This window comes from Tympanuchus pallidicinctus, unplaced genomic scaffold, assembly GCF_026119805.1.
Source record: "Tympanuchus pallidicinctus isolate F22 unplaced genomic scaffold, pur_lepc_1.0 scaffold11, whole genome shotgun sequence".
Classification (NCBI taxonomy): domain Eukaryota; kingdom Metazoa; phylum Chordata; class Aves; order Galliformes; family Phasianidae; genus Tympanuchus; species Tympanuchus pallidicinctus.
The window spans coordinates 10524239-10539766 of record NW_026294627.1 but is presented as its reverse complement, the minus strand read 5'-3'; the positions used below and the strand labels follow the sequence as shown (position 1 = coordinate 10539766).

Genomic DNA, 15528 nt, shown 5'->3' with positions numbered 1-15528 from the left:
CCTGTGTGAATCTTGTGGAGGTCAACAATGCCAATTGCAAGATTCTGGCATGTGGACTGGAAGCAGTTTCCACTGCCAGTAATGTTTCAGAGAACATATTGAGAGCAACTCTGCAGAAGATTTAGAGATACCAGTGGATTAAAAGCCTCCACCAAGAAAACAGCCATATTCTGGGCTGCATACAAAGATGAGTGGCCAGCAGGTCAAGAAGACAATTTTCCCCATCTGCTCTGCTCTTGCGAGAACTTGCTTGGAGTACTACATACAATTCTGTGTCCATGTATGGCAAATAAAGGTGTTGACAATGCCTCCTAATGAGAAATAAGCACTATGGAGCAACAGCAGGCAACAAAGAAAAATTGTCTCATCCATCTGACAACCAGTGACAGATCAAGAAGAATGCCATCTCTCCCCAGAGAGATTCTTTTTTCTCAGTTGCTAACCCTTAAATGAGGGTGAGGAGTTGTGGATCCAGGCTCCACTCCTTCTGGCCACTCAGATGCATTGCTTGCACCTGAGCTCCCTGGGTAAGCTACTCCTTCTTACCTGGTGCTCAACCATTGGTTCAAGCTGTGACCTGGCAATTCCACTACAGTCTGTCAAAACTAAAGCACTGATCTGTTAGAGTGCATCCAAAGGAGAGACACAAAAAATGTAACACCTCTACTGTGAAGAAAGGCTGAGATGTTGGTGTAGTTTACCTCAGAGAAGAGAATCATTGAATTATAGAATTTGTAGCTACAGAATTCTATAGTTATGGTTTGGGTTGGGAAGGACAGTTAAGGTCACCTAGTTCCAACCTCCCTGCTAGGCAGGGATGGCTCCTGCTAGACTAGCTTGAAGTCCTTTCAGCCTGGCCTTGAACACCTCCAGGGAGGGGACATACACATCTTTGGACAACTCATTCCAGAGTCTCACCCCACTCACAGTGAAGAATTCCTTCCTAATATCTAGTCTAAAGCTACCCTTTCAAGTTTAATGTCATTTTCCCTCATTCTGTCACTACATACTCTTATAAAAAGTCCCTCCCCAGCTTTCCTGGATAACATTCAGGTACCGTTCAGGTACTGGAAGGCTGCTACGAGGTCTCCCTGAAGCCTTCTCTTCTCTAGGCTGATAAGCCCCATCTCCACCAGCCTGTCCCTCCATGGGAAGGGTTCCAGACTTCTGATAATCTTTGTGGCCTTCCTCTGGACTCATTCCAACAGCTCCACATCAATCCTTAATTGAAGGCCCCAGAAGTGGACACAATAATCCAGATGTGGTTTCACAAGAGCAGAGCAGAATATAGAATCATAGAATCATCAGAGTTGGAAAGGACAATTAAAGGTCATCTAGTCCAATTCCCTTGCAAGGAACAAGGACATCCACAGCTAGATCAGGTTTCTCACAGTCTAGCCCAGCATGACCTAGAAAGTCTTCAGGGACAAGGTATCCACCATATCTCTGTGCAACCCATTCCAGTGCCTCACCACTCTCTCTGTAAAGAAAGACTTTTTCCTTATATGTGACCTAAATCTGCTGTCTTTAAGTTTGAAACCATTTTCCCTTTTCCTATCACTACAGACCCTGCTGTCCCCTTCTTTCTTGTAGTTCCCCTTTAAATACTGAAGATCCAATATCACCTTGGAGCCTTCTCTTCTCCAGGCTGAAGATCCCCAGCTTTCTCAGCCTGTCCTCATAGCAGAGATGTTCCATTCCATGGATCATTTTTGTGGTGATGTTCTCCAACAGGTCCATGTTGTTATTGCACTGAAAACTCCACATCTGGATGCAGTACTCCAGGTGTGGCCTCACCAGTGCAGAGTTAGAGGGGCAGAATCACCTCTCTCAACCTGCTGGCCATGCTTCTTTTGATGCAGCCCAGGACGTGGTTGGCCTTCTGGGCTGCAAAAACGCATTGCCAGCTCACGTTGAATCTTTCATCAACTGATATCCCCAAATCCTCCTTAGAGCTGCTCTTAAGCCATTCTTTGCCAAATCAGTATCTGTGCTTGCGATGGCCCTGACCAAGGTGCAAGACCTTGAACTTGAACTTGTTTAATTTCATGAGTTTCTCCTGGGTCCGCCTCTCAAGCCTGTCCAGGTCCCTCTGGATGACATCCCTTCACTCAAGCATGTTAACTGCACCACCCATCGTGGTGTTGTTTGCAAACTTGCTGAGGGTGCACTCAATCCCATTGTTGCCTACAAAGATGTTAAATAGCACCGATCTCAGTGCTGATAATTGAGAAACACCACTCATCACCAGCCTCCATTTGGACACTGAGCTGCTGACCAATAATTTCTGGGTGTGATCATCCAACTAATTCCTTATCCAGTGAGTGGTCCACACATCAAATACATCAAATACAAAAAGCAAAATTAACTGTAACACCAGAAAAATAGTTTTACCACAACCTCGTCATAATAGAAGTAATAAAAGTAAGTCAATATCTCTTTAATTCCTATCTTTTACTGAGATTATTTTGCAGTAAAGGCAAAGAGTTTATATTAGTAAAGTGAACTAAATTAGCATTTATAAATAATATTGTTATACTGTAGAGATGTTCCTATTGCATCAAAATAACACAAAATGAAACCTTCTGTCAAAATATAGAAAAACAATCATATGAAATGTAAGAAAAAATGACTGTCGGAACAATTATCTATCGATTTTTGTGATTAAAATCTCTGTCTGATGATCTGTGTGGTTAAAAAACAAGTAAAACATTAAAAAAAAAAAAGGATATATATATATATTTCATTAAAATATTAATTCCATTTTTAAAGCAAAGTTTAAACTTTAGCAAATATGGCTATAGACCACATCCTCTGATTTGCTATAGTGATAAATAAAATATGATTACTCACTCAAACTTGGCTTTAGGCACAGAATCATAGAATCACAGGCACCACATAATAAAAATATATATTTTATTTCCTTGCTGTAACCAGAAAAACCAGTGAGGTTTATATTGATAACAAAGTAAAAGCAGCAGTATAGTATGTTGCATTGCCAAAAATACAATGAAAAAAAAGGGTAACTGTGAAGGTCATGTAATGTGATGCAACTTGGTTTTAAAATATATCTGTGTGAAAAAGTATGTTTGAAAAATTGTTTGAAATGGAAAGCAGAAGTCAATCTAGATCTATATACCTGAAACAAGGGAAAAAAAGAGCAGGATTGTACTAACACTTCCTTTTTCTTGAGCTGCTTTCCTCTGAGGGCACAACTGTTTGGTTGTAGGAAAGGAGTGTATTTAAAACTTGAACAGAGTCCTGTATCATTGTCTAAACTATTTATAAAATTTATTTCCATTTACTATTGCTTTTAAGACCCATGTAAAAATAAATTAAAAGTACTTCTGAGATAAATATTCTCCAAAGTCAGAAAGTGTTAAAATGAAGAGTGTTGTGACCGAAATCATTGCAAGCATGTTGTAACGTAGTTCTTATGAAAAGTTAAAAAAGTTAGTCCTTTATTATTGTATGAGTTTATTTTTCTGAATTTTTCTTTGCCAAAAATACGACTGTCTGTTACACTAGCAAAGAAGCCCAAATTCAAATGATCCTAATTAATATGACATAATTAAAAGGGTGACAAAAAACATATATATGTGCTCCGTGTACAGGTATATGCAAAATATAGAAGTAATCAAAACACAAGTCTTTGTGTGTGTATAAGAGTAAATGTAGTTGTAAAAAACATCTTCAAATAAATGTAGATCAGCATTAAAAAAACCAAGACAAAACACTAAACATAGCTAATTGCAAAAAGCACTTTAATGTATATTACATATATATTTATTTTGTATTCTTCTGTTTGTTATATATCTACAATGGATAAATGCAGCAATTTCTTTGCCAATTACTGTTGATCATTATAAGCAGCATTATGTCATTCAAATAACATTATTTAGACATATTTCATTTCTGTATTATTTTGAATTCTTCAGAAACTACAAAATCTATTTATCTCTGACATTCACAACACAATATTTTCTCTTGCAACTGAATAAGCAACATATTGCGTAGGTCAAAATAAAATCCTTTTTGGAGAATTTCTACCTGTTAAGCAATTTAGTTTGAAGACAAAAGCTGCACAGCTCCAATTTGTTCAATTTCTACAGCCCAGATCCAATTCACTTAATTTCTATAGTCATAGTGACTGGCAGCTCTAAATAAACACTATTAATAAATATAATCTGTAACTAGGCTCTTTTTGGAATGTTTTCAGATGCCTGGAAATCTTGCTGGAATGTCTGTCATACTCACAATTACATGCGTAAGAGGAGAGCAATTTTTGAGACTGCTAAATTAAAGCAAAAGGAAAACAGCAGCACGTTGGTTTTGAGACTTCAAATCTCAACATATTAAATAAAGAGCTAATTAGAAGCTGATATGGTTTGGTAATAGGCACTTGTGGCAGCAGAACAAGAAAAAATTTGTACAAGCTATCAGAAATAAGAGATGGGGAAAAAAATGAAAGTGATGAAAATGAACAGGGAACCTGATAAGAAGATAAGGAGTATGTATGTTAAAAGTACTTGCCTATTGCAATAGCAGCAAATGGGATCAACTTATTAGAACCTTAAATTTCCTGATGGATCAGGTATTCTGTTTTTCTTTGTTGTTTTTTGTTTGTTTGCTTGTTAAATTTCAGTGCCAAATATGAATCTGGAAATGAACTAATTGAAGCCCTTCCTGTCGACCATCACCTTCCTTATATGGCGGCTTGAAAGACTGAGTCTTTTTGAGACAGTTTACTAAATCTCAAGATGCTGATAATGGAAAGTATTAGCACCTGCTTTTCTTGCCTACAAGATGTTTTATGCTTGGTCTTGACAACATTCTGAGAACATCCTCTTCACTGGAAAGTGACAGTTGACTAGGAATCTGCCTGCAACTGCAATTTAATTCCAACAAGAGGAAGAAAATGAAACGAATATGTTGGTTACTGCTCCAGCCATAGCCAGGAGACTAAAAGAGAGTTGTTGCCGATATTAACCCGGCACAAAAGTAGTTAGCATTGCTGACAGGAGGAAGCCTGGAGCAACCTGCCTATACAATCAGCTATTCTTCTCATGTAATCTAGTCTCTCTGTAAATCTCCCCATTTATTGGTTTTCTGTTCTCTCTCATGTGCCCCTTACCTTGTCTTTGCTGTACAAAATATAAAAATTGTGTTTTACCCCACAGAAGTTCTCCCCACACATTTTTTTTCGAAGCTTCCACTCACATTTTGGTGGAACATGAATCTACAAAATCCAGCCACTGCCTGATGGTTCCCTGCATGCCTCCTAAATTTTGTTTGGACTGATTGAGCACTGTCCTATTGTTCACTTTAAGGTTACTGGGCATAAATAGATACAATTAAAACGATATTCCTCTGCAGTTGTTTATGAATATTTTGTTGATGTAGTCACCAAGGTTAACTAGGATGTTGATCAAATGATTTTGGATTGCCAGCAGAAACAGGTGTGAAGGAAAGCAAATATAAGACAAATCTCATCTAGCTATTAAATATAAATTGTTAAGGGAAAAACCTGAGCCAAATCAACCAACCATCAAAGCAACAACAACAAAAAGTAATAAAAATGACATGAATGTCAAAATAGCTATCAAAACATAAAAAGGTCCTCTCAGGTGACGAAGACAGGCCTCAACAGATTGTTCTAGAAAACCACATTTACCAAGCAATGTGGAGTGGTGATCTTCAGGAAATTATTACTTTAAAATTGCTTTCCTCTGGAATTTATTTCCTACTTAGGTGGACAAAAAAGAAGAGCATACGGAACCCCTGACGTGGCCCTAGACAAACTGAATTGTGAAATTCCACCATAAATGGTACAAAGCAAATACCTCCCGCTGTTTCTTAATTCAAGCCAGCCCATGAGGAATCTGTATGTACCCTGTTAGGCCATTAACTTGAAAAGCAGGCAGGATATGTGATATTAAGCTGTTTGACCAGGGAAAATATGAGCAAAAACAGCATCACTGCAAAAACAAACCGAATGGTGTTCAGTACTGTGTGATTTCACTGATACATTTGACACAGACCTCTTCTAATTTTGGTGTACATTTTTGAAAAAGAAAATCTTTTGTGTTTTTTTATATATCCATAATTTTAATTGTGATTTTTCAATTATGGAACACATTTTTTAATATATATACAAAGGCAACAATATTCTCTTTGAGTCACTTGAATCACTGTTTAGATCTGCCTGAATGTATACTATCCTTGCCACACTTACTCTTTACAATGACAATAACAGCAACTGCCATGACAAAATCAAAACTATCAGTTCCCCACCTAGATATGTATACAAAACACATATTCAATAGTAAAGCAATGAGCTCAGGTAGAAACGAGAGAACTTCAGTTTCTACAAACTGTGTTAGGAAATGCTCAGATCATTGTGCTGTGATCTTCATAAACAACAACAACAACAAAAAACAAAAACAAACAAAAAAACAATAACTGTATTTTGGAAAAAAAAAGATAATAATCTTTTTTATTCTCCAATTATGATATTTTGGCAGAACAAAATGTTAAAATGTTATCACAATAAATAAAAGCATGAGTGTAATAAAATTTTCAACACAAAAACTGTTCTCTTTTTCTTTGTGAGAACACTACTTTTCATTTTGACAGACTTTTAAGTTGAACGAATTACTGTCCACATAAATGGTTGGGCAGGGAATTCATAATTAGTTTAAGCGTGCAGAAAGGGATGTCTGTGAAAATGCAATACAACAAAACAATGGGACAACAAATTAAACGTGTCACATCTTAATAAACAATCATGTCTAATTATGAAATAATCTGGACTTACTTGCCAAGTGCAAAACATTCCATCTTAACAGTAGTTCCCCTTGCTGCTGTGACTGTGTAAGGAAAATGAACTTCAATTTTTGGTTCATACTCCCCCATCACACCTGGAAAATAAGAAATGTTTAGAATGAAATATCACCAGTTTTCCATATATTGACATATCATATACATATCAGAAAAAATGCTGTGGCTTAACGTTGAACATGCCCAGCAGTAAAGCTAATAACTGGCATAAATAGCCCAATTTATAGAATCACAGAATCATATAATAGCTTGGGTTGGAAAGGACAGTACAGAAATATAAGATGGAAAAATCATCCAGTTCCAATCCTGCCATGGGCTGGTTGCTCCCCACCAGCTCAGACTGCCCAGGCCCCATCCAACCTGGCTTTGAGCACCTCTAGACATGGGGCACTGCAGCTCTCTGGGCAGTCTGTGCCAATGCCTCATCTGATATGTTCTTTTCAGATCCCATATATATTTTAAAATGCTCTTCAGGGCCACTAGCAACACTACAATAAGTTTTGAGAAAAAAGGATTAATTTCCGCAGACATATATTAATGTTTACATTTTGAAAGGTTAATGTAGGATGAGAACTTTCCTAGACCAAAGCTTTATTTACCATAAAAATGAAACTTACATATGATATCATATGTATCAACAAAGAACCTTCCAAGATCAGGAAAAAACCTCTAACGCATTTGTGTAAAATCATTTGTGTAGAGACACAAACACAGACATGCAGAGGGACAAAAAGTTCAATGATTTAATTCTCAACAGCCTTTTTAATTTTGGAAATGATTAATCGGGACAACACACTTTATACATGTTAAACAAAACTAGGAAATCATTTTTGGATATGAAAGATGTAAACATTGACATCAGCAGAGATATCTGGTATTTAGTATGGACTGACTGACAGTAGGATTGCAAGAATTAGAAATGAATAGAAGGAGACAGTTTACATAAGGCAAAGTGTGTAGTTTGTATTTGACGTGACTGAGAGAAAAATGTCACAGTGTGAATGAAAGAAGAATATGCTAACAACTGCACTTGATTAGAAAGAGGATGAGCTATCAGGGTAAGCAGTAAAACCTACATTAAAAAGAATGAGAATTAGATTTGTGGATTAGAAAACTGGATAGAATCTGAGTTGTGGATACACTAACAGCAAGGCAAAACTGGTCTAAATCTATAAAAATCATTCAAGATTTTTCAAAGAAATTCCAGTGTACAAACAAATAAGACTTTAAGAGAAAAAGAAGTGAGAAGGAGATCTCTTATGCAAGAAAAAATAAAGGAAGAATCATAAGGATGCACATGAAAGCAATGGAATATAGAATTTGCAACTGAGAGAAGACCAGCTTGAGTGATAGGCAAAAAAATAACCTACAAGCTAGAAGGACAAAAAAAAAAGCTGAATAGTAAACTTTAATTATAGTCCTTCAAATGTTCCTTATGAAACTAAGGATTTTCCATCAGGTCTGTGCTCTACAAATGCTTCCACAGGTTACTTTTGTGAGAGCTTTTTTTCAGAAATGTTGGATCTGTTCTCTCATTTACCAGTGCACGACAAGAATGAAGTTCTACAACTTGGTACGTATTTCTGCATTACATGATTTAGAAAGCCCTCGATTTTCACCCTTGGAATGTTATGTTAAACTTTGTCATGATTTCCCAAATCAGTATAGAATTATCAGTAAAAATCATCAAAAATAACATTCAGCTAGTATACAACTAAGTGGTCATAGTATTTATCTGTGTAATGGGACATGCAGATTTCCTCGTTTCATTAGTTACTATTAAGTGCCTTTTTCATTCACTGAGTGAAGAGTTGTTTTTTTTTTTTTTTTTTGCCCCAGTGGAAAAACTAACAACAGAGATTTTATAGCTAGGAAGCATTAGGTTAGCCTGAAATCTTTGGTTAAAGACTTCATCTTGTTTTCTGAAAATATATTTTAGATCAGCTTTCTCTTGTTTTTATAAAAAAATGACTGCTTACAGAGGTTGATAGTGATAGGACAAGGGGGAATAGTCTTAAACTGAGACAGGGAGGTTCAGGTTAGGTATTAGGAGGAAGTTTTACACACAGAGGGTGGTGATGCACTTGAACAGGTTGCCCAAGGAGGGTGTGGATGCCCCATCCCTGGAGGCACTCAAGGCCAGACTGGATGTGGCTCTGGGCAGCCTGGTCTGGTGGTTGGCAAGCCTGTACAAAGCAGGGAGGTTGAAACTAGCTGATCTTTGAGGTTTTTTTCAACCCAGGCCACTCTATGATTCTATGATATGATTCTATGAAATAACAAAATCTTTCTTTCCATCTGAAAATGTGAATATATCCAAATGTATAAGCATTTAAACATGTCTTTAAAAGCTAAGTTAGTTCAGCTAGAAAATTTAAATGTATCAAATCAAAACGATGTTATTTCATTACATGGATCTAAATACTGGTAGATTTAGTTAAAAACAAAAAACAAAAAACAAACACATAGTTATGCAAGTATTAGATACAGTAACTATTATGACCTATTTTCCTAAAAGTCATGATTAAATCAATAGCTTAAATTAAAAGTTTAATGAGCTCTTAAAGAAATACTCAGCCTTGTACAAGAAGGCAAATTCTGAGCCATGTCATTAAAGGTTGAAAGATTTTGATATATGTTTTTTCTTTTGAAGAGAAAAAAGGAAATTAAACTTTGTGCCCTGGGTATTCAAATAGAGTCAGGATATCAGCCAAATTTAGCCAATTAACATTTTCTCTAGCCTGAACTGAAATCATTCCTACCCTAATCTGTCATTAAAAAATTGCCCCCACTGTCTCATACTATAGCAATAATTTTCATCATTTATAATTATACTTCTTGTGATTTTACAATTTCTTTCCTTTTTTTTTTTTTTTTAATAATATATATATATATATGAATGACTGTGGGATGGTTTAGTCAGTGCCTGGCATGATGATGGCTGCTGATAGGATCCACCTAGGTCACAGGAGAAAATCAGAATTCTGGCCCAGGATCTGTCTAGGAGCACTGTCAGGGGTTTAAATTAGGTTTGAAGGGGGAAGGTGCAACCCTGCCCATGACACGGCACATGATAGCACAGCTAAGTTAGAGGGACAAAGCGTTAGCAGGGGCACTCAACCTACTGCATCTTATGATAAATATTAGAGCTTCAAACTAGATTTGATGGGGGATCTCTTGCAACCTGGAAGGCCAACAATATGCTAGGTTCCCCCAGCTCGAGTATTGAGTCCAGATTTGGGGCCCCCTGTACAGGATGGATGGAGAGCTGTTGGGTCACAGAATCACACAGAATCACAGAATGGCCAGGATTAAGGATGGCCAAGGATCACGAATCTCCAACCCCCTTGCAATATGCAGGGCCACCAACCTCCACAGTTAATACTAGACCAGGCTGCCAAGGGCTCCATACAATCTGGTCTTGAGCACCTGCAGGGGCAGGTGTTCAAGACAAGGACATCCACAACCTCTCTAGGCAGCCTGTTCCAGCACCTCACCACTCTCATATTTACTATTAACGAACGATCATACTATTACTATTTACGAACTTCCCCCTGATATGGAACCTAAATCCTCCCTCCTTCAACTTAAAACCATTTCTCCTTGTTCTGCTGTTACCTACCCTTTCAAAGAGTTGATTCCCCTCCTGTTTGTAGGCTCCCTTTAGATACTGAAAGGCTACAATGAGGTCACCCTACAGCCTTCTTTTCTCCAGGCAGAACAAACCCAGCTCCCTCAGCCTGTCTTCACAGGGGAGGTGCTTCAGTCTCCTAATCACATTTGTGGCCCTCCTCTGAACCCTCTCCAACAGCTCTCTGTCTTTCTTGTATTGGGGGCTCCAGACCTGGACACAGTACTCCAAATGGGGCTATTGGAGTCACCCATTGGATGGATACCATTCGTTTTCAAGCTGCAAGAACACACTGCTGGCTCATGTTAAGCTTTTCATCCATCAAGACTCCCAGGTCCTTCTCTGCAGGGCTGCTCTCAAGGACCACTCCTTCTGGTCTGTATGGATGCCTGGGATTTCTCTGGCCCAAGTGCAAAACTCTGCACTTTGCAGTGTTGAACCTCATTAGGTTCTCCTGGGCCCACCTTTCAAGCCTGTTCAGGTCCCTCTGTATGGCATCCCTTCCTTCCACTGTGTCAACCACACCACTCAGCTTGGTGTCATCAGCAAACTTGCTGAGGGTGCATTTGATTCCATCAACAATGTCACTGATAAAGATGCATCAGTCCCAAGACAGACCCTTAGAGGACGCCGCTCATTACTGGCCCCCACCTGGACATAGAGCCATTGATGACCACCCTCTGCGGCCTTTTAACCAATTTCTTATCCATCAAGTGGTCCACCCATCAAATCTACATCCCTCCAATTTGGAGATAAGGATGTGGTGGAGGACCATGTTAAAAGCCTTGCTCAAGTCCAGGTAAATGACATCGGTTGCCTTTCCTTTGTCCACCAGTGCCATCACTCCATCACAGAAGGCCACCAGATTGGTTAAGCATGACCTGAGGGCAACAAATATGATCAAAGAAGCATGACTATGAGGAAAGGTAGAGAAATGAACTTGTTCAGCTTGGAGAAGAGAAGGCTCCGGGAAGACCTCACTGAGGCCTCCCAGTACTTAAAGAGAGCTTACAAGCAAGAGGGAGACCAACTTTTTACGTGGTCTGATTGTGATGGAACATAGGTGAATGGCTTTAAACTAAAAATGAGAAGATTTAGGATAGATATTAGGAAGACATTTAGACAGTGGTGAGGTGCTGGGACAAGTTACAAAGAGAGGTTGTGAATGCCCCATCTTTGGAGGCATGCAAGGCCAATTCAGATGGATACTAGGCACCTTGATCTAGTGGGTGGCAGCCCAGCCTGTAGAAGGGGGATTGGAACTAGACGAACTTTAGTGTGTTTTCCAACCCAGGCCATTCTATGACTGATTCTATGATTCTATGAAGGCCAGGTTGGAGGGGTCTTTGGGCAATCTATGATCTAGTGGAAGGTACTCATGCCCATGGTGGAGAGGTTGGAACTAGACAGTCTTTAAGGACCATTCCTACTCAAACCATCTTATGATTCCATGATTCTACTAATTGCACTTTTAAAATATTTTTTCTCTCAAAACTCTTCATACAGAATACACACTAATTAGTCTGTAGATCCTTGGATACTCCTTAAGTCCTGTTTAAAAATCGACACTGTTTTTCTAGACCATTTTGAAAAGCTGCAGCCAAGAAAACAAAAATTGTACATCCCAATCTGTTTTAGACTATTGTAGGCTTTAGTAATAGTGAATTATTATTATTGTTTGAAATGTCTGTATTTCTTCTAAAACTTCTAAAACTTCAGCTATGGGAACCTCACATTGTCTTCTGGTAACCACTGCTTAAAATAATTCATATAGCTTGTATGATGGAGTCATATACCTTTTTAGAGTGTACTTTACAATATCTGACCTCTGCCATCTGTTGACTATGTAGACAAGCTGAGAGATTTTGTGTTTTGATGATTTTTTTTTTTTTAAGTTTTATTCTAGAAGACTTTGTTTCTGAAAACAATCATGTTAAATTGTCTTATGCTATTAAATATGAGCACATCTGAGGGATAACATGATCTTTAAAAATCTTATGTTTTCAACTTATTATTATTTATAATCTTTATTAGGTGCTATCTCTTCAAGTACTAAATGCTCGTTGCAAGTCATGTCATTATTTCAGCATCTCACATTCCTAATGAAATGCTGATCTGCTAATATTTTGTACCATGTTCTGTTCTTCTGTGTTTTTTGTCCATTAGCATGAAACATGCCTGCAGCAACTGGCAGAAAATGTAGAGAAATTATGAAGTGATTGTCTGTAAGACATCAATGCTCTTTGCAAAAATTAGGAAACAAGTCTATTATTGCAAAGGGATATTTTTTATACTAATTATTTTTGATATTTGAGACCAAAGAGGTCATCATATTTACATAAACTTCAAGGGAATTATCAAGGTCTTACCTTTCCATGTTACACTATTATTGTTTTGCCGTGACTGGTGCCTTCAGGCTGCTTATCTTACCCAGTTACCATTTCGGTCACTATCAGTCAGTATTAAAACAATCATTGTTTTCTTTTTCTCAAGATCTTTGTTAATTTGCATCAGGCAATAAAATAAACTTGATTTTTTAGGAAATACCGAGGCCTTGAGCTATGTTAACTAGAATGGATTTGTCAGACGTATATGTGATGTTTAGTTATGGCCATAAAAATTTTTCTCTGTCATTTTTTAGTTTCAACTATCAAACATGAAATACAGCAATAAATAAAACTGATCAACAGAATAAAAATTCAATGCAGGATCACAGAGATCATGTGATCTCCTCAGTTTTACCTGCTCATGAAAACACCTCCTTTCTGACAATCTCGCTCTCCCAACCTTTCTAGAGATGACCCCAACATTTCAGTATTCCTCAGACTGATTGTAAATAAGTCTTTTCCCTTATTTTGTGACAAGTCATGTTCCTTATGATTCCACATGTCTAGGTCTGTGCCTTATCAGTGTGTGGGGGACTGAAAACTGTCCACACTGTTGTCCACTCAGAGTCTTCCCTAGCCAGGTAAAGTTGAACTGAAACACCAATGACCTTTCTATGATATCTACAATTACTGAAAACAGTAATTGTAAAAACCTTATATAAGGAAAAATCTACGTAAAATGAATTTTAATTTGTAGTGGTTGCTCTGACTTAGTTAGAAATCTTTGACTAGAGTTCAAATTTCTGCTACCCAAATTGCCCATTGGATGCAGTATTGTCTGCATCAAACAGAAGAGATGACATAATTCATTAAATCACAGTAATTTGATAAACATTGATTGTGAGGTGTTCACATGCACCAGGAATAGACAAAGTAGAATTGAAAACATTTACATGTATTAACATAGCTAAAACAGTTTACATTATCCCCTGTAGGACATTTAATGAAAATGAAAAAAGAAATAAAATACTAAGATTTGTTTCTCATTGTCAGTCTTTTCTACAGCTAAGCACAACTGAACAAGCTATAGATAGGATATCAATCATTACCACTTCAGAAAGGACAGCTCTGCCTTTTCATTTTTCCTTCCCATCCATGACTTTGCAGAGAAATTCTGAGTTTATAACTGTATCCATAAAAAAAATATATTTCTTTGATTTCATGGGAAAAAAATCAAACTACTGAGAAATCCTCATGTATCACTTTATTTCTGCTGTGTAGGTGCTAATCCTTCTATTCCATTAATCTTCCAGGTACTAACTACACTCTTGAAGCTCCCAGAGCATAAACTTCCATAATGGTCCCTCAAATCCTTTCAGTTAAAATGATTTGGGTTTCTTTAAAACTGCTTAAGTAATATCTCTTTAACTTCAGAAGCCTACTTTGATTCAAGCAAGTTAGAAGACATAGTTTAATAAATGACAAGCTTTTAAGGCAGTAGTTACTGAAGAATATAAGATTCCTTAATTAAGCATCATTAGAATGCTAGAGAGAAAACAAAATCCAAAGATTTCTTACACTCATGAGGAAGGTTAGGCACAGATTTATTCTTGCCATTTTTTTATTAGCAAAAGATATTTATTAGCAAATGACATTCTACTGCTCAGTGGTTAAGAGTATTTGCCTAAGAACTTCGAGTGAAGTTTCTGATCTTAGTCAAATGGAGTAGAAATGTTAATCCTACATAGTATTCTAATTGCAAAATTATTAGCAATTCTTACTTTTTTGTATAATCTTGTCAATTTCTAAGAAATGTCCTGAGCTTGTCCCAGCATGTAACAAATTTTAAATAATTTTACAAGTCAGAATATGAGTTTCTTACTATATTGTAATTCTCACTTCTTTTGTGAATCTTTATACAGAACCAAAAAGGTTTTGATTGAGAAACTAGCTGCTGTAGCAACGAGTCTCTCCTTGAGACTCATCATGAAAGAAATAAAAGATTAATGAAAGCCAAGGAAGTTTCTACATCCTTGCAGAGTTTGACAGAAAGCCTTCAAGTTATTCTCTTTCTTCCTCAGAGAAACATAGGGACAAATGTTAACATAGGAGTATTTTTGTGAAAGGATTTCCATTCCCCTGAGTACAGGTATACGTCTGTTTTTAATATATGTTTATATATTAAAAAAAAAAAAAAAAGCAACAAATATATCAAGTAGAATATTTTTGAGTTAATGAATACACATGTAGAGATATTAGAGAACATTTAATTATTTTATTTATACAGTGCCGTTTGTAAAAACTGTTTTAAACCATAAAATCTTCTGTAGTTTCTGACAAATGTGCTGACTGAATAGGATGCCAGTTGGGATCCCAGCTGCTAGAACTCAGAATGCTATGATTTTTGCACAAAAGTAAATATTTGGAAAGCTGAATGTAATTAATTTCATTTGAATATTCTAAAGCTTAAAAAAATATTACAAACGAATTCAGCAACATAGTGACAAATTTTCAGATACATGCATGTTTTCTTTAATGTAATTTTATTTCCAACTTTCTTATTATAATCTACCAGCAAATACTTAAAAGGAAACTAAAGGAAATTATTTTTATTAAATAAATAAAAAAATATTAAAGGAAACTTTTCAGAATTTCCAATAGGTAAAAAGCCATGGAAGTCTGGTAGGAATGCATGCATGCGAAAAAATAAATTTGGAAGTTGTTCAGAAG

General features: G+C 36.8%; 1 protein-coding gene across 3 annotated transcripts in view; it reads right to left on the bottom strand.

Annotated features, from left to right (window-relative positions):
- The window catches only part of CNTN5 (contactin 5), a 579795-nt gene that overhangs the window by 135084 nt on the left and 429183 nt on the right, over positions 1–15528 (bottom strand). For all 3 annotated transcript variants that reach the window (XM_052670906.1, XM_052670908.1, XM_052670907.1), the window contains one exon: positions 6818–6920. In XM_052670906.1, the coding sequence (XP_052526866.1) occupies positions 6818–6920 (103 nt within the window). The remainder of the gene's footprint in view (positions 1–6817; positions 6921–15528) is intronic.